Source organism: Lissotriton vulgaris, chromosome 9, assembly GCF_964263255.1.
Source record: "Lissotriton vulgaris chromosome 9, aLisVul1.2, whole genome shotgun sequence".
NCBI lineage: Eukaryota > Metazoa > Chordata > Amphibia > Caudata > Salamandridae > Lissotriton > Lissotriton vulgaris.
In genome coordinates, this window is record NC_141697.1 from 934,873,089 (window position 1) to 934,898,756 (window position 25,668).

At 48.6% G+C, this 25,668-nt stretch overlaps 1 protein-coding gene across 3 annotated transcripts in view; it reads left to right on the forward strand.

Moving 5' to 3' along the window:
• Nucleotides 1–25,668, forward strand: part of MST1 (macrophage stimulating 1) — a 506,796-nt gene that overhangs the window by 91,144 nt on the left and 389,984 nt on the right. For all 3 annotated transcript variants that reach the window (XM_086938776.1, XM_086938778.1, XM_086938777.1), the window contains exon 3: nt 20,043–20,187. In XM_086938776.1, the coding sequence (XP_086794902.1) occupies nt 20,043–20,187 (145 nt within the window). The remainder of the gene's footprint in view (nt 1–20,042; nt 20,188–25,668) is intronic.

Below are 25,668 nucleotides of genomic sequence, written 5' to 3' on the forward strand. Positions count from 1 at the left end.
TTTTTGTGTTTTGCTTTGAAGTCCAAACCATAGAAAATGCTTAGGTTGGGGAGCCCTAGCTTCCAATAATGACACAGTGGGGATCCCCGGATTCCAGTAATGATAGATTAAGGGTTCATAGAAGCCAAAAGGTTAAGAACCGCTGCTCTAGAAGTTTCTTTCACTTCAAAGCTGGCGCTAGGTATAAAATATACGACCCTCCGACCCAGTCTTCAGTTCACTCCTGGACCTGCTGGGGACATTCAGAAGGCCTGCCTTGTACTTCAGAGGACTGCTCTGCTACTTCAATGCTGCCTTGTGCCTTCAGAGAACTGCCTTGCTGCTTGAGGATTGCCTTGCTGCTTGAACCCAAGACTACAAGAGTGACTCAAAGGGCTAGTTGGCTGGCCTCCTGTTTTGAGCTATAGAGACACTTAATTTCCAACAACTTGAACCCTGCACCTAAACCCTGCTTGAAGTGAGTCCTAGCCTCCAAGTGGTACCCAGTCGTGGACCCACGGAAGTTGTGCTAAAGGTGCCCTAATAGCCAAAAACCAAAACTTGGGACTTATAATATTTTCAGCCAAAAAGTGCTCGGAGAACGTAGAAATCTTCACTGTGTCCTAGTCCAGTGGCTCCCCAGCGACGAAGCCTTCAAAATTTCTTCTATGGCCGCAGGTAAGCTGAGACCAGGCCCAATCCATTTCGTGCATCTGTACCTGGCTTCTTGTAGTCAGCCATAACTTTCCGTTTTGTCCTGGTTTCATGCAACTAGATCCCTGCAGTTGGTGCTTTTGATCTTTTAGGCGCTGTTTTTCACTGAAACCATTTAAAAATGCCTAACTCCGGTTCTACAGATTCGATGTTAGTTTGGTGTCCAATTATTTATGAAATTTTACTCTTATTTATTTTCCTTCTTTCTTTCTAAATCTGTGTATGATTTTTCTTGTGTTGTGTTTTCCCTTTATTACTTTTGAGTCCTGCAAAAATAGGAAACTGTGTATAGGGGAAGGAGGGACAGGAAACATAAGATGGCATATGTGAAACACTAATACTGTACTGAAAAACACAGTGCAAAATGATACAGAGCACTAGGTACATCGCATGTGTTCCCACGAGATTGAAGCCCTTGACGGTCAAGGAAGGGTAATATGAAGGAGGACACGCGGATCCATATTTGTACACAGAATGGACAGCGGGTTAAGGGGGGCAGAAAAATGAAACCTGACAAAAACAAATGAAGAAAAGCAAACTGGAATCCACACGCCTGGGGTGTGAAGGGGAGAGGGGGGGGGGGGAAAGGTGAGAGAATAAGAAGGGAGGGATGAAGAGAGGAAATTGATGAGAGGCAAAGAACAATGGAGATGTAGAAAAGCAGGAGAGTGGGAGGAAAGAGAAGTGGGGAAAGTAGGCACACACTCTCAAGCATCATGACTAGATGGGATCTCCAGGGCAGTTTTGTGGTAATATAATATCCAGTCACCCTACTGGGCACTGGGGCGCTCTCAATTAAGGGGTTGTAGGCTTCATCCTGAAGAAAATGCGCCCAGGTGAGAAGTGAGGTCTCTGCCTTATCCTGTAGTTATAGATGACCCGCTCATATGATGCTGTCTGGTAGATTTTTGAGAGCCATTCATTATGGGGAATGAAGAATGCAGATCTTAGCAGTGGCAAGAGCTGTATGCAATAGACAGCCCTGAAGGCAGGAAAGGTCCTGGGAGGCCTCTAGATCATGTAGAAGAATCATGGGACGAGGTGGGGGAAATATGATAGGCAGGATCTCCCTCAGCGTGGTGGCAACAGACGCCCCCCTGTCCTGGCTCCATGATCAATGCCTTCAGAAGGTCCGCCCAAGCCTCTGGTTCATATTCTGTTTGGAGTCTGGTTTGCTATTTAATACGAGGTTATTTAGAAGATGTAGGGAGAAAAAATGGCGGCTCAAGAGGCTATAAAAGCCCGACATCGCCCTTCAGAAGCGACCACACGTCCTAAGGTAAGAAACAACAAGGAAGGGTTGGTGATCCCAGGGGTGCATACCCATGTGACGGTTGAGGCAATGTCGGAGCTGCAAATATCACTGGCACTGATGGAATGGATGACAGAATTCTTGGTGGAGCACCGCAAAGGATTTAAGAGGACCCTTTTCAAGGACTAGGAGGCTGTAAGGGAAACAGCCTTTAGATCGCATGCTTTATATCGCATGCCATTACAACGCTGTTGTTACGACTGCATTGTTACAAAGCGAACCATTACATTGCAAGTTACAACGACGTGCTTTAGGTGGCAGAAGGTTTTGGATTTATAATCCAACACCTTCCCTGTGTTGCACAAACTGGAGTAGGAATAGTAAATTATACTATTTTTAAGCCCAGCGTGCCCCCTACAGCAAGTCAATGAAATGACTTGCGATGTAATAGTTTGCGTTGTAACAACGCAGTTGTTGTAACAACCGCATTGTAATGGAATGCGAAGTAAAGCATGCTTACTAAACATATATATTCAGGCTGCAGTTGCCCACAGAATGCCATACCTCCCAGTTAAACATCTCACCACCTATACTGCTGCCAGAGTTTCCCCATAACAGTTCATGATCGTGCAGAAGGAGATCCACTCCAAAGAGTCGGTGGGCCCGCCACCATGATTTGATCATGGCTTGCAGCATTTGGTTGGTGGGGCTCTGCCTGGATGTGGCACTCTTGCAGAGTGGGTGCAGTCCCTGCAGGCAACTAAGTAGGGTGCACTCCATCAACACACACAGGGGAGAGTCCTGGGAAGCATGCAAGGGTCTGAGCGCAGTGCTCAACCGAGGGGAGGCCCAGGCCTCCACAAAATTGGTGAGCCAGTAGTTTGCTACTGGCAACTGGGGATTGGAGGCCCCCCAAACAAGACCGTATGCTCTGATCCACGGATCGCAGCAATGAAAGAAGGACCATTAGAGGCAGAATGCAGAGGATGCAGGTGTATTGCAGAAGCGTCTCCATCCAAACCGCCTGTACCCTGCCCCATAACAAGAGTGACGTGGACCCATAGTCAGAACTGTAAAGCCGGTTAATACTATAAGAGTAAACGCACCAACCTGGTTTGACTTGCTGATGGGGCGATGGTACGAAATAAGTCTGACCACTCCCCTTGGTGTTCAATCGGAGAACAGATATCTCTGCTCCCCAAGATGTGCACCCAAGTTAATGGACACAAAACTATGACTCTACTTATCACAACACCATGTATAAAAGACACATCAGCATAAATTCAAAGAAACACATTTGGACAAAGTGTGAAATATTGCTGAGAATGTATCAACCCAGTTTGAAATAAATCTTGTTAGCCTGTATTAATCTGGGTGATCATGTGCACTTGATATTTATCGTTGATGTTTCGACCTCTGGAAAAATGCGAAAATGTACTCGTCTGTGGGAGGGGGGTCTTCCTCAGAAAAGTTATAAGTAGAGTCATAGTTTTGTGTTCACTTCATGTTATTTATTTTTGTAATTGTATAGTGTTTATCTGTGTATGCATTTACTTATTCCTTTTGAATACATGATTCACATGAATTTATTATAAAATCATGTCTGAGAACCAAATTAGTTTTTGATTTCAGTTTGGTTTGGATGTAATTAAGATGCATAGATTTACATTAGATGTGAGTCCTATCAGAATAGAGGGACATAAATTGAATTCAGCTTGTATGCTCTCTTGAAGCTATTCAGTGGCAGAACCACGGTTCCCTTAATGCACAAATCCCCAGATTCTGGACATAACTGGGTTATCCCATGATCCTATAGTGAATAAAACAACAAATAACGGACTGGTAACAAACTGTGCCTGGCAGGAACCACCCTTGCTTGTTCTTCAGGCTTCTGTCTGAGGGACACATCTGCTAGAAGTCACCACCACAGATGCGTAACCTGTAGTAATAAGAGAGAGACAGGGCACATTAACTATGCGTTCCCCTGGCCACTCACACAATGTATATACATCTATATCTTCATACATTTAAATGTAAGGAGTCAGTCACATGCATAGTAGACATCTAAAACATTTATGCGGTGTCGGGAAGGAGTTACTATTCTTCACTCATATCAAGTTATGCAGAGCATTTATCCTTCTCATTGTTAACAAGCAGTCCTATATAGTTTTTTTCATTTCTCCTCCCACATTGAGCATTCATAAAGCAGATGGAAAATAGGCCCATGCAGGCTTTCTTCAAGCAGCGACAAAAAGTGGACAAGAGGTTGTCCGTGTAGAGGCATGTGATGGACGTAATCTCGTCCTCCAGGGCCCTTAGCTAGGCCATACTCTGGGCGTCAACAAGGGCCACACCTCTCATGAGCTGGCTGCGAATAGTTGCCAGGTGGGAACTGACAGATCCCCTGTTATGTTCCAGATAAATGGAAACATGGGATCAGAGCTGAGATTGTCCTCAGGAGAACAGTAGCGCAAGATGGCTTACGGCTGGGCAAGGAAAGGGAGAACAGGATCAGAGAATGGTTGGTAAGCGCACCCTCCAGGATCCTGGTATCCCCAAGAGAGTACAACCACTGACTGGGAGACCAAGAAATAGTCCAGACGGGACTAAGTACCATGCACAGGTGGTTAAAAAAAAAGTATACTCCCAGTGCTCCGAGTGCGAGAGTTGCCAGAGATCCACAAAACCATGGCCCGAAGTAATAACCCCTAGGATGGATAGATCCGCGTTATTGCCTACATCCAATGGGCCAGTGCAGTGGAGAACCTTGTCCATTGCCAAGTTTCAGTCCCATCATATAAGATGGTGGGAGGTCACGATTTCCGTGAGGGGATGGTTGAGCTGGATAAAAAATTGTCGCTTAGATCTTGTAGACGCGTTCACCGAGCTGACACTAAGTGTCCGCCCGCCTAGCCGAATTTAGCAAAGGCATAGCAGCCATCTGGATCCGTCCATGTCTTAAGGATAGTGAAAGGTAAGGATCTGTGTAGAAGAATTGCGACGCCACACTTCCTAGGTAGCCCGGGCTCTGCTGGATAACTGTTGTGTCCCACCCAGTCACAGGAGAGGTGGATTTCCTAGAGGAGGGCTGCATCAACACATTTAAACTTCAGTTTGGATAACACCTTCTCACTTTTTTATAAAATGTGTCAAGCCATTAACATTCCATGAGATGACTTGCATGGGTAAGCGGGGCAGTTGAGCAATGTTGGCAATCGTGATAAAGGGACGTCCGGGGGTGGTGTGGAGGGGCAGAGAGAAGGGACAGAAGAGAGCATGATTAGAAATAGATGAGAGAAAAAAAGAAGGTAGAAAAGAAATTGAAAAAAGGGGAAGAAAAGGGAAAAAAGAAAACTAGGATCCCCTCTGGCGAGGGAAGGGGCAGGTAACCGGAAGAAGATGCACAGTTGTGGCTGGAAATATTCAGTGGCAGGGTAGCGGGAAATGGATTAATACGTTTATTTTATAAAATAGACCTACCTTATGCTGTTGAGCACTTCAATGCTCCTCTGCTCTCTTGCTGCTCCTGGCAGTCCCTTGGACAGACTCCCAATCCAATCCAAACACTGCTGTCCTGCTATGAGAGCAGCTCCTGGATTGGCCTGCGCAGACTGGTTTGATGCTCGCTCAGACACGGGGAGTCTGTGCTGTTTCTTCATCCAGCTGTAGAATACAGCTAGGTTAGAGAAACCTAAGTGCGCATGTTTGTTTTGCTGGCCTAACATGGCCAGCCAAACCAACATGCGCACTTAGTGCCCACCACTCCTCCTCCCTGCCATGGCCCGGGCCGCCCCTCCTTACATATGCATAGATCAACCAGTCACTTAAAAAAATAAAATGATAATATTGTTTCATTATCATTTTATTTTTTAACTGCTGGCTTTGATCAGTGAGAAGATGCTCCTCCACCATTATGGAGGAGCCACTGCTGCAGGTGCAAGTGTTAAACGCTAAAATTGAGAAGAAAAAGAAAAGAAATGAAGACCAGAAGCAAAGGATGGGAAAGAGAAAGGTGTTTGTGTGTGTTAGGGGGGGGAGAGCAGAAATAAATCGATAAGGAACCATGGACAGGAGCCTTGGGGGAAGTCGGTGATTGTGTTCCACAGGTATAAGCCTGTGAGTCCAGGTGTGCCCGATGTCTCACAGAGAGGGGCAGATAGAGCAAGTGTTAATGAGTCAGGTCAGTGACAGCTGTGGGGCTGGCATAGAGAGGGAGAGCATCTATTATAAGTGAAGCGGGCAGCTGGTGTGCTGTAAGACGGTCCAAGCCCCCCCCCCCCCCCCTCGCCAGTGGCGTCACAAATGAGGACCCAGTAGAGCACCTCTCAAGAATCCCTCCTTCCAAGAAATCAGGAGCCTGTTTTTCCACAGTTCTCCACCAGCTGATGTCACCATCCGAGGTGTCAGACTCTGACCCAGCCATCAAATCAGAAATCAGTCTATTGGCAAATGAACTGTAGAGACTGCTTTGAAAAGAAAAACAAGCATTGGCATAGCCAATAGGTCTCGCCTTTGGGACCTTATAAGTGTTTATTTATCCAGCACAGTATCCTTGGTGCAACAACATCAAGTGATGCATGGCTAAACACTTAAAAGGTCCCAAAGGCGAGACCTATTGGCTATGCCAATCCTTGTTTTGAGGGAGTGGCTCGTGCAGGTATGCCACTGTGAGGTAGAGATGTTGCGAGTGCTTTTACAGGAGCGCCTCATCAAAATGTATCTTGGGTCTGGTGTAATACTTCTAGCCCTTATTCCCTTCTTCTCGCACCCAATGCATCATTAAATGACCCATGTACAGCCGGGTTTGACATTCCTATTACCCCTGTCCTCCAGTGACACTTTACCTGTCATGGGTGGTGGTGGTTGTGGACGTCTTGGTGGTGGTGGACGGTTTAAGCTCCTTTTATCTAGACACCCAGTTTGTTCAGGTGCCTGTGCGCTCAGTGAAATCTTGTGTACTGACTTCTCTTGTGAAACCTGGCTGTATTTCTCCGCTCCCGCGTTTGCCAGTCAGCAGCCTTAATTAACTTCAGTCTTGCACGAGAACAAGCAGCAGCTGTTTGAAGCACTCATGCTTGTGCTGGCCTCCACATTGCGGGAGCGAGCAGCAGTGGCGCAAGAGCCATATGGTTTCAATGAACACGCACGCCGTTGCTCGCTCCCACAAGGTGGATGCCAGCACTAGCACGAGTGTGCAAAGGAGCAGACTGATTTCTAAAGGTCATCTCCTAGAGCGGCGCATGTGCGCTGCCTAGGTGAGACCTAACAATTGTAATAAACATTGTAATGCTGGACAAACCAAGAGATTGCCAGAAATTAAAAGAACTTAAATATAAAATGCCAAATAGTGTAGATAATGAACTATTATCCTTACAACCCTTTAAATTAATTCTCAAATATAGACCATTCACAGGTTACATGATTTCCAATATAATTATCCATGTTATTCCACTAAAATGGCTACCCCTATTAACCTCTATGGGTTGTACCTTTTACAAACATTAAAGAGAACACAGGGGAGAACATGGCAGCAGCATGCTGAGCTGCTGCTGCACTTGATAATTCTACCCGACCCTTTAGTGCTTGGTTAATCGCGCAATGGAGTACTGAGGGCTCTACAAGGTCCACAAAGTGATAGCGAAGCGATCTACCTCTTTCCCAGACATTCCCGTATTTGTTAGGGTTTTTTCTTCGTTTGGGGCTATGCCGCTTGGCTGTGCGGCAGCGGTAGTAGTTTTTTGGTTCCGGGTCTGGTTCTTGGTTGCATCGGCGGCTGGAGGTGCGCTGCCCCCCCCCCCCTTCTTGTGGACCACGGCCGTCGGAGGAGGAGGCGCTGTGCATTGCCTGTGGCTGATTTTGCCCGAGCTCCGGTCCGGATTCCATCTCACCGTTTTGCTGTGTGCCGGTGGCCCGCCTTCCTCAGATGTGTGTCGGCGGAGGTGAAGGCGAAGGCGGCTTCCCCGGCTTTCCCGGCCCAGCTGTAGTAACTTTCTCTCTCAGCTCGATGTGCTGTGGGGCTGCGGCGCTGGAGCTGAGGAGGAGTCAGAGAATTGCGGCCCGTGGGCTTCTCAGGGGCTGCATTAGAGGAGTGACGATCAACCTGGTGCAGATCGAGGAAAATAAACACTCCGAGAGGAACTGCGAGGATGGCCAAGCACAGAGTGTCTGCAACGTGGGGCCTGAGCCATTGAAGGCTCTCATTCAGAACTGTGGAGATCTGCAGGTCGACGAGCCGGTCCAATATTAAGGAAGGACACGCTCTAGTAGACGGCATAGTCGAGATGGGCTCCGCCATCTTTGCTCCTGTTTTTGCCTCTGTGTCTGCCTCCCATTTGAGTAACGGAAAGAGCCATAGGAAATATAAGAGGCGTAAGGGTGGATGGGGGTCCGTAAGGTGCTAAGCCCGCTAAGAGAGCCACAGACCAGCTACAGCTGAGCAATCTGAGGGGAAGTTTGGTTACTAGTTTTTTAACCCCTGGTAAAATCACTAATAGTAGCAACTGTGAGGATCTCGACAATAGCAGTGATGGTAGTAACGGCAGCAATAGCGGTACTAACTGGAAGGTGAAGGCAAAGTCCCGAAAGGACAGGAAGGTTGATAAAAAGAACATCTCCACCTTCTTATCAGGGGAGGTAAAAAAAAGAACCCTAAACGTTCTAAGGCTAAGGGTCCTTTCCCAGACTCTAAGCCCAGGATCACCCCTTCCCTTAGGGCCTATTTTAAGGTCTTACTAGACGTTTTGTGTCTTGCAAGACAGGGAGAAGCTGGTACAACAGGAGGAGAGGCCGGAATTGAGTCCGAACCTGATTTGAGCGAACCTGCAACCCCTACCTCAACAAGAGCAAAGCTAGGGAGCCATATGCTTGTTGAAGATTGTGTCTCAGCCGATATAGTAAGCTCCGGGCCGGCAGTGAGGGATAACAGGATGGAGGTAGTGAAAGAAGGGAGAGAGCTTGCGGATCAGACATCTCATGGAGTCTCTCTAGAAAACCTTCAGGATCCATCTAAGGTTCAGAGCTCGGCCTCTTGGGAAGTTCGTTCGGCTGAAGGGGTAACAGCCCCAAGCTTAGAGGCTCTGGTTCCGGCCCCGGCGCCAGCCTCAGCCCCAGCTCCAGAGGCACACTCAATCTCCTCCTTAGAACTTCTTATGGCTTCACTTGCAGTGGATAGAAAAAGGGGCTTTGAGGTTTCTGCTGCAAACCAAGGAGAGATCAGGAGCTTTTGTGAATCACTGGATAAAAAAGTTGATTTCCTAAATGCAAGGACAGAAGCACTAGAATCCTATGTGGGGGCATTAACGGAGCAGCTTGATGTTATGAAGGTGAACTTTGAAAAAAGAAGAGGGAGCCCTAAGAGACCGGTTGGAGACAATAGAAAACAACTTTCGCAGGAACAACTTACGGGTATTGAATGTCCCAGAGGTTGTGTGGGGAACGATCTGAAAGCCTTCATGATTAACCTTCTAAAAGAATCGCTAGATTTAGAGATTATTGCTGAGGAATCGTACAGGGACATTCAAAGAATCCATCAGGACCCGTTCGGACGTAACCTGAACCATTCTAAGCCGAGGAAAATCCTTATCAATTTCCATACTTACTCCGTGAAAGAGAGGATACTAAATCAATCCCTCAAACTTAAATCACTGAGATACAAGGACTTTCCTTTTCAGATCAGATCAGACTTGTCTAGAGCCAAGTTAGATCGACAATGGGAATTGGGGAAGAAGTTGGACAAATTAAAAAACTAGGAGCAGTGGCCCAACTTAAATTTCCTGCCTCTTTGAGGATTATGTTAAAAAATAAGATGAACAATGTGAGATCAGTACAGGAGGCTGAAGATCTACGTGTAAATTTACAGTCGGGCTAGGCACACTTAATTTTCTTGTGACTGTAGCTCCCAGATTCATCTTCTGCCCCAGGTGTTATATAGACAGCTTACTTCGCTAAACACTTGGTCGGCACATACAAGCCTGGTTAAGTGTGGTGCCGCGGCTAGGGCGACTGACTCCGGAATCTGGGGATCACGGTTCGATCCCCGGCACTGGCGGCAGATTAGCCCAGCACCATGTGACTCTGGGCAATAGCTTGCTTAATCTTCCCGACGGCCCCCAGCGCCTAGAGACCCTTACGGGTGATTGTGCGCTTTACAAATGTGGATTATTATTATTATTATTAAGAGTGTAGTATATTTGGCAGCCCACCTTTCGGACCATTCTGGGGTCCTTCTGACTCTGAAACATCAAGCGACCAGTCCAATCATGACTTGGTCCTTTAACCGTGCCATACTTTTGGAGGAGGAAGAAGAACTCTATTTTTCACATGAAGTGTCTTGGTTTTTAGAGGTGACTGTCCGCACAGCTTTAATCACCTCAGTCTGGGGCTCTTTGAAAGCTTTCCTAAGGGGCCAACCAACAGGTCATGTTATAGGAACAAAAAAATACAAGGAAGAGATCACAGATATCGAACATAGGTTGAAGGACGCAGAGGTGGACCTCTCTGCTCCAGTGCCTCCCGAAATCCTGCAGGAGAAGCAAGATCAGATTAGCGTATTGAAAGCCCAGCTTGAAAACATTCTGAATACTAGGCTTATTCGAAGGTGGGAAGCTAGTAAGATCTTACATTTTGAATATGGAGTAGGAGCAGGTAAGCACCTTGCTTGTAAGAGTAAATCAGACCAAGCAAGGAGCTACATCAGGGAGATCAGAGATGAGAGGGGCCCCTCTGCTACGGATGAGGAAATCCGAGCTGCTTTTCAGGCCTTTTTTCAGAATATCTACCAGGAGGACGGCAATGTAGACAGCCAGAGCGCTCAGAGGTGGCTTGAAGATATTTCGCTTCCATCTCTTAGTCCGGAGCAACAACGATATTTGGACAGGGACTTCTCCTGAAAGGAAGCAAGGGAGGCGATCTTTAATACAAAGAACGGTAAGGCCGCAGGGCCAGATGGCCTACCTTCTGAGATCTATAAGGTAATAGGGGATCAGGTTATTCCCATTATGACCAAACTTTTCAATCCGATCTTGCAAGAAGACCTGATCCATCCGGACTCATGGATCGAGGCCACCATAATCTTGATCCTGAAACCAGGGAAAGCGGCATTCAATTGTGGGTCTTATAGACCCATATCTTTATTGAATGCCATTATAACATTTTCACCTCTATAATGGCAGCACGTCTGGGTACAGTGGTGGGAGATATCCTGCATTCAGATCAGAAGGGCTTTGTGAAAGATCACCAGATATAGCACCTAACTTATGATCTTATCGGGGCAATAGATCTGGCGACTACATATTCCATCCCCTTAGCAGCAATGACTTTAGATGCCACCAAGGCAATCGACAGGGTGAATTGGCTATACCTGTCGAAGGTCTTGAAAAAATTCAATCTTGGCGAGAAGTTTTGTCGCACAGTACAATCTCTTTATAGGAGCCCTTTGGCTAGACTGTTGGTAAACGGCAGCGTTACGGCACCCTTTAACATATCTAGGGGCACTAGATCAGGCTGCCCACTTTCCCCTCTCCTTTTCGATCTATACATTAAGCCATTTGCTCAACGGCTAAGGGAGGATATTAACATTCAGCCTTTTAGATATTGAGAGTGGGAGAGGAAGGTAGCCCTGTATGCCGATGATATTTTGATCTTCACTGCCGATCTTGACAAGGCCTTCCCAAATGTCATCAGCCAAGCCCAGGATTTCTGATTAGTAGCGGGGTTTGAAATCAACACTGCTAAAACTGAGGTCATGGTCTGGAACCAGGTGGCAAACCAGTATCAGCATCATATAAGCCCCGGAATGTGATACCTAGGGGTCAATATAGTGCAAGATATAGCCAAGATTGCCAAAGTTAATCTGACTGCGGTGGCAAGAGCGTGTGTGAAGCGTATGAAGACCTGGGCCTTGCTGCCCCTCTCGATCATCAGTAGAGTCAACTTGGCTAAAAAGTCGATACTTCCAAAAATCACCTTTCTTTTTAACTGCATCCCACTGCACTTTTATAAATCACAAATTGATAAAATCCAGAGGGAGATCAATTCTTTTGTCTGGGGTTATAAATTTGTGAGGTTAGCCTGGAAAAAGCTGAGATGCCGAAGAGAGAAGGGGGTCTGGCCCTGCCTGATATTCAGCTCTACGATTCAGAAAAGGGGGTGGAGATGAACAGAGTGTCTGAATTAAGCAGACCACTCTTACCCAGTCCAAAGATCAGGGCTTGATCCATCACCGTTATTTATCTCACTGCCCCATCCCAGCTCAGAACCTGGCTATATGCAAATCAGTCTATGCTTGGGCCTTCCAACTCTCTCACTCCTGTATGCTTTTAAAAATGCTGTTTAATACTGGAATAGGAGGGATGTGTTTAGCAATGCTTCAGGTTGCACATTCACCGGTGGAGGGCTTTTTGTTTAAATTTGGAGATGTTGTTCTTCCAAAAAGTCAGGCTTAAGGTTTTGCAGGGCCTGGGTAAAACATGGGCAGACTTGAGGAGGTCGGTCACTCTTGGTTAGTTCTCTAGTATGGCCCCCTTATGGGACTCCCCCAGGGGTCCAGAATGTCTGAGGGACAGTTTGGCAGCCCCGCTAAGGGAATCAGGCCTTGTAGTTTGGGGGCACCTGATCTCAGAGGGCATTAACATGGGGAAAACTTAGCGAGAGGGTTGGGCCAGGTCTATCCAGGTTCAAATACCTCCAGCTGGCTAGCTGGGTCCAGGCTCAGTTACAAACAACCAAGGGGGGCTTATTAGGGAAAGGTACCAATTTAGAGTACATCCTTGTGACCAGACCTCGAGGGAAGGAAGAAGTCTCCTTCTGGTATCAGGCAGTGCTGGAGGCAGTGGATGGAGAGTTCAAACTTGCTCAAGATCTATGGGGGAGTGTCTTACCAAGCCAAGAATGCGACACTCTATGGCAAACCTTGTGTAAACCCCTGTGTGAGAGGTTGACCTGGTATATGATGTTCACTATTCTAGTGAGCTCCTTGCATCAGTCCAAACGACCCCTATGGTGATTGGTTGTAAGTCAACCTTATAGACCAGCTATCCTAATGGTAGCATGGACAAAAGCAGTCTTAGGCTAAACTCAAGAGGGCATGTGAAGCCAGCTCTTTTACCATATGCAATCCTTTTAACATCAAATGAAAGGACACCACACAAGTTATATATTATAAAATATATGTATTTATTACTTGAATAATCCCCTGTACTCTTTATGAGGACAGAAGCACAAGTGTTAAACAAAGAACTTCATATAACATACAAAAGTTGCACAAATATGGATAGGCCCTGGTGGCCACTCAAACCATATACTAAAATAGTGGTATAAGAACCACATCACGAACAATGGTGAGGCCTAGGGCCTTGAGCATCGCTGGGGCTACACTGGACTAACACAGGTTAGGTCGGGGGAGGCCCACAGGATGCGGGTGCAGTGTCTATAGGCAACCGCGTGCACCAATAGAAGTCAATGGTGCGTAAAAGTTAGAAATTTGCAGGTTTGGAAGTCTTCCGACTGGACTAGAACTTAACCACTTAAAACTAGGACACTAGGGATGTGAATCTCTACAGGGGCACCGGAGTACCCTCGTTACCTCACCCACAGGATGCGGGTGCATAGGTGTCAAAGTGCGTCGGGTTTCGTCGTGGAGTTCTATGGAGCCTTGATCAAAAGATGCTGCAGGCGACCAGAAGGGAAGAGTCCGGTGGATCGAAGGGTGGATCGAAGATGTAGAGTACCTGAAAGCAGAGGGGACAGAGTCTGGGTCACTAGCCAGTGACCAGGATGGAACCAGGCAATGTCAGGTTGCGATTCGGTGCTGTAGTGAAGTTTGTCTCCGCTGCCACGTGGACCAGGAAGTATCGACGATGACCAGGAGGTGAACACAGGCTGTCCCATGAAGGCTCTCTCTGTCGGCGGTGTCGGTTCTCGAATCTGAGTCAACAGGCCTTGGCAAATGCAACCAACGCAGGAATCGGAGATGGCTTCTGGATCAGACCAGCAATGTCTGATGGGCTGCTCCTTTTCAGGGGAGCAAGGGCCAGTCTGGAGCAATCAGACCAGCAGTGAAAATTCGAAGGTTCGTCGTCACAGAGGCCACTAGCCAACGGGCAAGTGACCGGACAACGCGTCGAGCAGGAAAATGCAAAAGGGCCCCACGCAGCACTCGATGAGTGTGGAGAGGTGATCTTTGATGCAAAAGCTGCTCGGGGCTGGGGCTTCTCAATGCCCAATGCACAGCTTCAAGGGTGCCTCGGGAGCTGTACAGGAAGCACTTCGCTGGCTTTCCAAGATGGCCGGTCCCACGTCTCACGTCGCTTCCACGGGTCTCAGCTTTGCTGGGGCAGTGGATCGGGCTGTTGAAAGTCTGGGAGTCCAGGTCTTGTTGGTCTCTGTCGATCGAGCTCTGGCAGGAGCAATAACAAAGAAAACCTTTGAGCGCTGATGGTGCCTGCTTGTGCAGGGTGGTCACTCCTTGACCACAAGGGAGATTCTTCAGTCTTCTACGTCGAGTAGGATGTCGAAGGGTCCAGAGGTTCGTATCAAAGTTTGTCAGGATGATCTAAAGTCTATGGGCACAGCTCCTACCTTTATTCCAAATCAAGGGGCTGGATCACCTGCTTGGTCCCTCCTGTCGGTGGGACCCAGGAAGGGGGTGGTTACACTCCTTTCCCTTTGTCCAGTTTCGTGCCAGAGCTGGGGCTGGAGTGCCCCAGCACTGGTTTGAACTGGACTATGCATGGGACACCTCTTGTCCCCAGGCAGTGTCTAGTTTCATTCAACCCTCCCTGCCCCAATCCACTATCTCCCGTCTGGGTGGTGCTAGCACCTCCCTGTGACAGGAAACCTTTTGTCCAGGCCTCCCCTGCCGGAGTTTCGGTCAGCAGCAGGAGGCCAGACTTGTGTCTGTGGCAGCAGCATCCATTTTGTGATGCTGAGGCTCTGGTTAGATTTAACCGCGTTTAAGGAAAGTAACATGTCTTTTCCCTGTAGAAGGGTGGAATGCTACCCCCGTCGCCAGGACTGGCAAGGGGGTAGTATTCCAAAGCGTATGACACCTTACACGACATGTTTTGATAAAGCCAAACCATAGTTGGCATTTAACCGGGAGGTTCATAATGCACTTAAGAGAATATGATATGGCAATATCCTAGAACAGCTATAAGGACATGGTTCTGAAAGCTGCAGACAGGCTCAGCTCATGCTAGAGCACCATCTCACATAAAACCAAGCACTCTGCCTCCAGGATTGTTAAGGCCTGCCATAGGAGTGACTTATAGGTGCATATGTGTCCAGATATAGGTTTAGACATAGGTATACTATATCTAAGCAAGGGGTGATTACACCACTTTGCCCCAGCTGAGTGATCAGCCAGTTGTCAATTTGGGTGGCCAGCCAGGGGTGGCATACTATATGCTGCAGCCCCTGGTAGGCCTTGGATGCACCTATGCCCTGTGTACCTATAGTACACTGTACAGGGGCTCATAATGTGACCCAGCATCCAATTGGAGATGTACCTAGGGTACATGGAGTCCATTTTAAAGAGAGAGCAGATAGCCTGGGGCCCTGATTAGCAGGATCCCAGGCCAACTAAGTCTAATACCAGCTAAACACTAGGCAAAAAATCTGGGGTAACCATAGTCAGGTATCCACCTTCCTACACCCTGTATGAAATAGTAAAGCCGGCGTGGCTAAAAAGGAATCATCTGTATACTATCCACAGGGTTTTTTTCACCCCGCTGAAGCTTTCTAAAATCAATAAAGAGCTGCCTGTATGCTGCAAGAAATGTGGTCTGGCTTCGGCTTCTGACACTCATATGTTTAAAGAGTGTCCAGCTCAGGCCTCCTCTTTTTGACAGTGTTGGCAAATTTATGTCGGACTGAATTGGAATCCCTGTTCGCATCGATTTATCCTTGGTCTTTTTTGGCCTTCAGGAGAATGTTCGAGGCTATGCAAGATCGCTACTTTTTTACGCTGTGCTCCTGGCTAGGAGACAAATATGCATAAAATGGACAGAACCCATCCCTCCTTCCTTTTCAGACTTCAGTTCTGGCGACTTCTAAATTGGATCTATCGAGAACCAGCAGCCAATAGAAGAGAACTTTCTGGAATATATTGACATTAAGATGGGACCCGGAGTAGAGGGGGTAGGTTTTTTTTTTCCTTCCTTCTAGGGTCCTATGATTATGCTGCCTGAAAACTTTAAGGCCAGGTTGGGAACACCTCCAGTATAAGCGGGGAGCTCCCAATACAAAAGGCCATCTAGCTCTAGAAGATTGTAAAATAGTTATCTCAGTGGGTGCTTGGGTGTACACATCAGTAAGTCTTAGTGCCGGTAGGTAGGCGACTCCAATCGTTAGCCGCCTATGCCTCTCAGTTTGCCAAGTGTGGGTACGGAAGGGTTGAGTGTACATTCAAAGTGAGATGGGTGGTAAATGAGGACAAAAAAAAAACATTAAAGAGAGCACTACTAATGAAATTATCTAATCGAAGCGTAGTACATATTATTCTAAGGCTGTTATGGTCTATCACCTAGGTACTTGGCACTATTGAGAACGTGAAAGAACACAATCATCCACCTAACAAAACTCACATTTGTAATATAGCGCAAGACTTGAAAGAAAGAAAGCACCAGTTTTCAGTATCAACAGGAACATTTTTAAAAGGGGGCCAATTATGCAAAGCATTTTTATGGCTGCAACCACTGTGGTACAGAGTGTGTAACTGCAAACATGTTTTTCATAATGTACCAAGTCAGAGCGGAGATGTGTGGAGTTTCTGCCACTAGCACAGAGTCTCAGCTGTTGTAAAATTATTATTAGTCAAGTTAAATTTTTAGTTTGTGAATACCTAAAAAATAGTAAACTTACACAAAAGTCTAAGTTTATGTTTGTGAATCAGGCCTCGTGTGTAGAGCTGTGTGGTCCCTGTCTAATTGGGACTCAACCCACCAGACTGGCATTCTTTCTAGCACAGCAGCTCTTGGCTACATAAAGGACTGAAATCAGTAATTAAAACGCTCTGAGGATAACATCCGTGACATCACTTTTGTCTGCTTCCTTAGTCACAATGGAGAAAGTAATTATTTCTACCAAGAAGGGTATAGCTTTATAAGAATATATTCTTAGGGTGTTTTTCTTTTCTCAGTTATCAACATCATTGTGTTTTGCCATCAGCTGGTTTTCTGTCCTTGCAGTGCTAGCACAATAAACTTCCACAATGTCCACCGCTGACTGAATTACAATTGTTTGATGCTCTCTTCTCGTTTGGGCACTTATCTCTCATCTTCGTGTCTATTAGTCCAGTTCTTGTTGATACTTTTTTTGTATTATATAAAATGGACTCAGAGGTTTTGATGAAAGTAGCTACCTTGCTCAACCCACCTTACCTAACTGACCTATACATTACTTTATGGCCTAACGTTCCTCTTCAACATTCTTCTCCCTGTACTTCTTCTGCTGCCAATAACTTTGAATGGCAGATGTCCATTTGTCACAGCTACTGAAATATTTCTCAATTAGAATAAGCATAATGGCCTCGCTCCTGTTAAGGTGCAGCCTCATTGTGCATGCCCTTAAAAAAACTGGGAAGTGCTTGGGAAATGAAAAATTGAGTGAATGATGCAATGGTGATTTTAAAAAGGAGCACAGAACAAACGTTATGATACCAAGAATTAGTTTGCATTATGAGATAAATCTATCATTGTGCCTTCTCCCTGAGGGACACTAGTAAATATAATTGTGTAGTGCTTTCTAAAACGACAAGACAACTGTGCTACACTTGCAGCTTTTGTACAAGTGTCTAAAGGCCATAAAAACATAAATAGCGACTTCAAATGGGAAACAATTCTCAGCAGTATCTGCGCAGGGGCGAGAAAACTGTTGTAAAACCGGAGGTGAGCTAAAAGTTACAAAATAAGATATTTGGTATGTTTGTCAAAATATATTATCAGTGTAGGTGCCCGTGCAAAGTGGGCAGCTTTTTCACACGTCATGCCTAACCTTAATCCTAAATGCGTTTAGTACCAGGTCAACGCTGGGATCGCTGACAGCTTTAAGAATGGAAACCATGAATGCACTGAACTTCAGGGAACCCTTTCAGAAATGGCTGTCCATTTCATTGCACAGACATTGCAAATCCCTGGCCTTTTACAACTTCGCTCCCACTGGAAGGCAAATCGCATGACTGTTTACTAGAGGCTAAGATTCATTTGGGTAAGAGTCATGATGAATGCATGCCTCATCGCCATTTGAAATGTGCGTAACCCAAGCTTAGCAAAATATTCCGAGAGTCCTATAATGAGACGGAGGTAAAGACTCGGCCTTGATGACTGCCGGCGTTACGTATCCATCCAGTGAGAGGGTAGGCACTCGAGGGGCTGGTAAAGTGTGCCTCCCAGTATGTGTGCGATTTCTACAGTTTGGTGAAATGTAACCCGGTCCTAATGTTTCAACCTGTGCACTAATGGTATATTTCCTGGATTTTTGCCTTCATAGAGCAACATGAAAAGTACTTAAATGGTCGTTTAGAGTCTTTTCTAGGTTACCAATGTTCGTTCCTATTACAGTTGCTATCATAACAAGAAGCGCAAGCAAAAACGTGTGGGCGAGGAGAAAGGCACGCCCACGCTTGAGAGAGCAGTCTGTTCTTCTTGGAAGCACTTACTCGTGCTTGTGGCGTGCCCCTGCGCGCTCCCTCAAGGTGTATGCTGCCCCAGGCACGAGTATGTGCTTCAAAAAAGAGCTGAACAACAGCTAAAGGTCTCCTATGCAGCGCATGCGCGCTGCGTAGGCGAGGTCTAAAATTCCTGCACGTTTGTATCGCAGCCAGTGCACCAGTGGAATCTGCCAAAGCAGTGGGAGCCGGCACAGATGTAGCTCCTACTGCCGTTAACTTCCTGCCATCATGTCCCAGAATGCTCCGGTCCGCAGAGCTCGTCAGTTAGTGGCTATTTAGGTCCGTGGCTAGAACCATGCCCCATACATCATCTGTATAGTCACTGGAAATATTTACAAAGTAAACTGGCATTTCATAACTTCCTATTAAACTGATTTGAAATTTCAATATTCTGGGTACACACCAAAGAAAGAACTCACATTATCAGTGAGACAGAATATTAAGGACAAAATATCGCAGGAAAAAAATATTGATAGGTAAGTATGTCTAGACTTTTTTTTATATCTAATTCCACACATTTGCACCTATGCAGTACATACATATTTAAGGTAGTTGGATGTTCAGTTAGGCTTGTAAAATCTATACATACCTGTTGATATTTTGTCCCTCGACTGTGGGTCTTCGATTGTCTTGTACCACAATATTGTTGGTGTCTATATTCAGTACAAGCTTTTTCCTTTTACATAACAAATTAAAATCTTTACTCTTTGTTAAAAAAATATATATTTTGCCAGATTTTTTCTCACGTTTCACCCCTTACAAGACAAGCGTTTCAAATGCATTCCTCCAAACTTGTTACATTTCCCACTTTTTCATTCAGTGTTCTCGAAGATGGAGATATTCTCTAGTACAGCAAATGAGATTGATTTGTGCCTTGTATCTGGCTCCAAGATTGGTATGAGTTCTTCTTGTGAGATGCTGATGCATAGCAATGTATCAGTCCCTTTTCTTCTTGTACATCAGTTGAGATGGGCAATACTTTGGTGGTACTTTTCATGTCCAAATACTTTCTCCGGTAACATAAACCTAATTTTGTGCATCACAGGATCATATAGAGTACTTTAATGGCTTTAGGAAATCACTTCGTAACTAGGGAGATTTTGTAGCATTAGTTTGTTTCAAGAGTCCTGCCGCGTTTCTGAGAACCATCTCTGAAATTTGCGACTTTGTAACGTCCTGTTTGGAAAAATGTCAAATCCTCTATTATGCACAATTTTGATAGTATGGCCTGCAGGGTGGGGATGGATTTAGATGGGAACAGGCTGTGGTGAAAGGTATTAAAGAGGGCAGCACTAAGCTTGTTCTTTTTCCATTCCCTCTACTCAGTTAAAATGTTCTCGCAGAAATGAATATTCAAACCTCCAAACAGGCTTGATTTTAAAACGTGTTAATTCTTTCTACAATTAATTTGTGCATTTGCTTTGCCTCTAGGCCAGCGGAGTCCTCTGAACGACTTCCAGAGATCAAAAGCAATGCTGCTGGGACACCTAGTCGACATCACAGAGACCCTAAATGACAAGCTGTCTGTCTCGGTGGAGGAGTGTGCCAAGCGCTGCAACAGTATAATGGACTGCAGGTTTGTATTGTCCCTCCTGCTGGCGTAAGGGATAGCATAGGGTGGGGGGTAATCGTGGGCTGCTCTACCTGTAAGGACACCTTTTTGCTGATCAGTAGATTGGATTGCTGACTGTGCCAAGTTGATTTAAAAAGTGTAAATGGATAAGTGAGATTCTTACCTATGTCATAGCTCCATCGTTAGACTTCAATCCTGCAGCTTGTTGTCCTTTGCAATGACATTGTCAGTAGTCCTTCTCAATCGGAGCCTCCTCATCAATAGCCTCCTTCGTGATGCCTTTAACTTCATCAGCCACCATCTCATTGACCTCATTAGTAACTATGTCGGCCTTGTCAACCACAGAGACTTTGATGCAGAATTCTTAAGTGGGGTGATCCCTATGTTGCCTCTTAAATCTCTCTAAATATTACAGCTCAGTTTACTCTTCAGATACTTGAGACCTAGGAGGAAGCCTAGCAGAATGACTACGAACAACATTTTGGCATGATCTATCATCCATGCCAATTCAATATGCATTGCCTACTGAATTATGACCAATATGATGGTGTTGGACAGGCCACATGAAGGGCCGCTCTCCCCCGGCCCAACCCGGTCCGAGCCCGGTCACACAGGTACCACACACCACCATTGCACGTCCTCCGTCCCCTCAGGGACCCCTGCCTTCGAACATATCGACCTCGTGGACCCGATCCACTGCTGGCCCGCGCGCGCCCATCCTGGGCGCCATCTTGGACACTCCACCACGAGGCCGCCTGGCCCCCGATCGACCTCAACCCTGGGCCTGGCCAGGCCTCAGACATCCCGGCACCACCATCCACCCAGGAGGTGAGCAGGCTACTTGGCAAGTCAATGGGAGAAAGAGGTGTCGATGGCTCTCCCCGCCAAGTGCCGCTCGCCCATCGCCTCCCCGGGCGCTGGCCCCACCCCCCTGCTGGGTGTCTGGACTCCCCCATCCCGGACCTCCCGACCTCCAAGTGCGAGGGTCCGGACATCAAAGAACACCAGCCCTATAACTGGGGCAGCTCCAGAGCAGGAAGGCAGTTGTATCTTGGAGTCGAGAGACGTAAAGAAGAACTCATCCTTGACGGACTACTGGCGCTGCCGTAGCTCTGCCTTGTGCACCATCACCCTGCCTGCTGGTGCTGCCGCAACCTTCGTAACCTTCGGAATCCTTCATCGTCGTCGGGACCTGCTGGCGTGGCCGCGGACCGTTTGCAACCATCATCTTCTTCGGGACCTGCTGGCTCCGCCGCGGACCGTCACTTCCTCCGTCCATCCCGGGACCTGCTGGCTCCGCCGCGGCCCGATCATCTAGAACGCCGAGCTCGAGGATTGAGAGCTATTTCCATCTTTTGGTAACCAAGACTGTCCCGCTACCCTTTCCCCAAACCAGAGACCAGAATCGAGGGGACCCCTGAGTCCAGACCTCCTTGTACCATTTGATCGTACTTTAAGAATCGCCTATAAAATCTCGTTGAACCTTACCCTTGTGTGGTGTCCGTCTGTGGGGGGGGAAGTTACTTGTCTGTACGGTCACTGGAGTCGGCTCTCCCTGGAGACCGCTCCCCTTATCCTCGGCCGACCCTCCCGGTCCGTCTAACATTGGTGGCCAGCGGCGCGATCCGAATCACCGCATAATCGTACAGACAGTAGCTCACCCCACGACCAAATCAAGATGACAACTAAAGAAAGCGGATCCACCGAGAAATTCCAGATGGAGAAATTGGACGAGTACAACCATCGTGAACTAAAACAATTCTGCATCGAACTAGGTATCGCTACCACCGGACTAAGTACCAAAGACGATTTCAAGCATGCCCTAGAGTCTTGGGCAGAGACCGGGGTCGCCGGAACCCCCGATCGAAGCATCGCAGCAAAAACCACCATGGCTCCTGAAGAGCAAAGAACGGGTCTCTCGCAAGACGAGATCCAGGAACGAGAAAAAACCCGACTACACGAGCTAGAAATGGCTCGGCTCAAAATGGACGTTGAACTTAAGTTGGCCGAACAGAAAATAAACTTAGAGCACCTGCGTCTCCGAGAAGAAAGAGAGGAGAAACAGAGACAAAGGGAGCTCGAGGAAAAGAAACTGGCATATGAACACGAGCGACGACTAGCTGAGATTGATTTACGCAAGCAGAGTAAAGAAATAGGGGTGTTCGAGCAACCCCACACCCCAGGGACAACGGAGAAAAAGGTACACATCCCCAAGGATGTCGTTCGAGAATACTTCCGAGAGGACGACATCCAGCAATGGTTTAAAGCCTACGAAATCGCTATGACTGCACACCGGATCGATAGAAACGACTGGGGAGCCGGCCTATGGGGGAGATTCCTCAATGAGGGCCGCGACACCCTGCTACAGCTCCCGGACCACCAGATGACCTCCTATGACCATATGAAAGCTGCCCTCCTCACCCGCTATGGCCTCACACCCGAAATGTACCGTCAGAGGTTCCGAGACTGCACCCGCATCCCGGGTACAACTTGGGTGGACTATGTAACCTACTTTAGCCGAGCCTTCGAGGGCTGGATCAAAGGAAGCAAGGTTACAACCTACGAACAACTGTTCAATCTCATGGTATGGGAGCACCTATCGAACAATTGCTTTATTGAACTCCGCCAGCACCTCCTCGACAGCAAGTTAACCGATCCCCGGCAGCTCGCAGCCGAAGCTGACCGATGGGAAATCACCAGAGTGGGCCGGAATGGGTCCTACGAACAGAACCGGAACAACAATGGTCAGCACCGTCCCCGAGGAGGAGGAGGCCAAGGACGCGGAAGAGACAACGCTCCGGTCGCCCCCGCGGTCAGCACCACCCCCCCGGCCAACCGGGGCAGCGCCCCGGCGCGACCGGGATACCGAGCCAATGTTACGTGCCATCGATGCCAACGAGTCGGCCACTATGCCAACGATCCAAATTGCCCACAGTACCAGAGCTCAAGACCCCGCCAGGTGGCTGCTGCTGCCCTGGGGGAAGAACAGATCTCCGAGGAGCAAGAAGAATATGAGCAAGAGCATCAGGAATGGGAGCCAGCCGCCATGGCTCTAGCCTGCTTAGGGGGGAAAGACATGGTCCCGCGGGTCCCCCTGCCCGCTAACACCCAGAAGTACAGCCAATGGGTGAGCATCAATGGACGCCGGGCTGAAGCCCTTCGTGACACTGGGGCCAGTGTAACAGCCGTCCGCTGTCACCTGGTGACCCCGGAACAGTATCTACCGAACATTCTCTGCCCTGTACGTTCAGCCGATAACTCGGAAAGTCTGTGTCGGATGGCCTGCGTCCCTTTCGAATGGGGGGGGGTCTCCGGCATGTTGAAAGTCACGGTCCGAGACGATGCCCCCGTAGACTGCCTCCTGGGGAATGACCTTGAAAGCTCCCCATGGGCCGCCGTGGAACGAAGAGAACACCTGGGGATGTTAGGCGTCCCGGACTGGGCGTGTGTCACCACCCGGTCCATGGCCGCCCGTGCCAGCCCCCGCCCAGAGGAACCCGAATGGCCGGCGCCACCGCCTCCGGTCGCCCCAGCCGAAACCACCGACCGTGACGTCCCCCCAGAACAAGCTCAACCTCCAGACCTCACTAACCTCGACCAGTGGCCTCAAGAGGGGGGGCCCACGCAAGAACAATTTCGCCAAGAACAGAAGACCTGTCCCTCCCTCGAGGGACTCCGCCAGCAAGCGCTTGCCCAAGGCGCAGGGGATACCTCCGGCACTCACTGGGTCTACTGGGACAATGACCTGCTGTACAGTGAGCAAAGAATCGCGGAGCTGGGGGCCAGCCGAGTACTGGTGGTGCCCCTCCGTTTTAGAGACTTTCTGCTAAACCTGGCCCACGATGTCCCCCTGGCGGGACACCTGGGTCAAGATAAAACCTACAGTCGTCTGGTGACCCACTTCTTCTGGCCCAAAATGAGGAACGATGTACACCAGCATTGCCGATCTTGCCCCACGTGCCAAGCCAGTGGAAAGAGCGGCCGCAAACTAAAAGCCCCCCTGCAACCTTTTCCCGTGGTCACCACCCCGTTCGAGAGGGTAGGGATAGACATCGTGGGGCCCCTGGACCCGCGCACAAAACAAGGTCATCGGTTCATCCTGGTGCTAGTGGACCACGCCACCCGCTACCCCGAGGCTGTTCCCCTGCGAACTGTGACAGCCCCGGTAGTCGGCCGGGCTCTAATGGGGATCTTCTCCCATGTGGGCTTCCCCCGAGAAGTCGTCAGCGACAGAGGCACGAACTTTATTTCCAAATATATGAAGTCCCTCTGGCAACAGTGCGGGGTTACCTACCGATTCACGACCCCCTATCACCCTCAAGGAAACGGACTCGTTGAGCGGTTCAACCGCACGCTCAAAGGGATGATCGGGGGGTTGGAAGAACCCCTCCGTCGCCAGTGGGATGTACTGCTGCCGTGCCTCCTCTTCGCATATCGAGAGGTTCCCCAGAAGTCCCTGGGCTTCAGCCCGTTTGAACTGCTATATGGACATCCAGTGCGGGGGCCGCTCAGCCTAGTCAAAGAGGGCTGGGAGATGCCCCCTCTAAAGAACCCACCAGATGTCTTCCGGTACCTCCTAACACTCCGCAACCAGACCCGGCGGTTCAGAGAGCTGGCAAAAGCCAACCTAGAGGCCAGTCAAGAGGACATGAAAAAGTGGTATGACCGGAATGCCTCCTCCATCGAATTTGAACCTGGGCAACAGGTATGGGTGATGTCCCCCACCGAACCCTGCGCCCTGCAAGACAAGTGGACGGGGCCCTTCAAAGTAGTCGAGCGCAAGGGTCCTGCCACCTATCTCATCGACATGGAATCTTCCCGGAACCCCCTCCGGGTCCTCCACGCTAACAGACTGAAACCCCACTTTGTGCGCTCCGAACTCGGCCTCCTGATGGCCACCGACAATGGGGTTGAAGAGGACTCCGAACCCCTCCCTGACCTCCTACGGACTCAGGAGAAAGACGGCTCCGTGGATGGGGTCCGACTCTCGGAGGCCCTCACCCGAGAGCAACACCAGGAGTGTCGAGTCCTCCTGTCACAGTTCGCCAACCTGTTCTCCCTCACCCCAGGGGTCACTTCCTGGTGTGTGCACGATGTGGACACGGGGGACAGCCCCCCTATCCGCCACCGGGCCTACCGCGTGCCAGATCGGGTACGGGCCTGCATCCAGGAAGAGGTAGCCAAAATGCTCACACTCGGGGTCATCGAGCCCTCAGACAGCCCCTGGGCCAGCCCTGTAGTACTGGTCCCCAAAGCGGCCGCCCCTGGCACCCCACCGGAACTCCGGTTCTGCGTCGACTACCGGGGCTTGAATGCGGTCACCAGAACAGACGCACATCCCATCCCCCGGGCGGATGAACTAATCGACCGCATGGGAGCTGCCCGCTACCTCAGCATTTTCGACCTGACGGCGGGCTACTGGCAAATCGGCCTCACACCCCGGGCCCAAGAACGTTCTGCCTTTTCCACCCCCGATGGGCATTA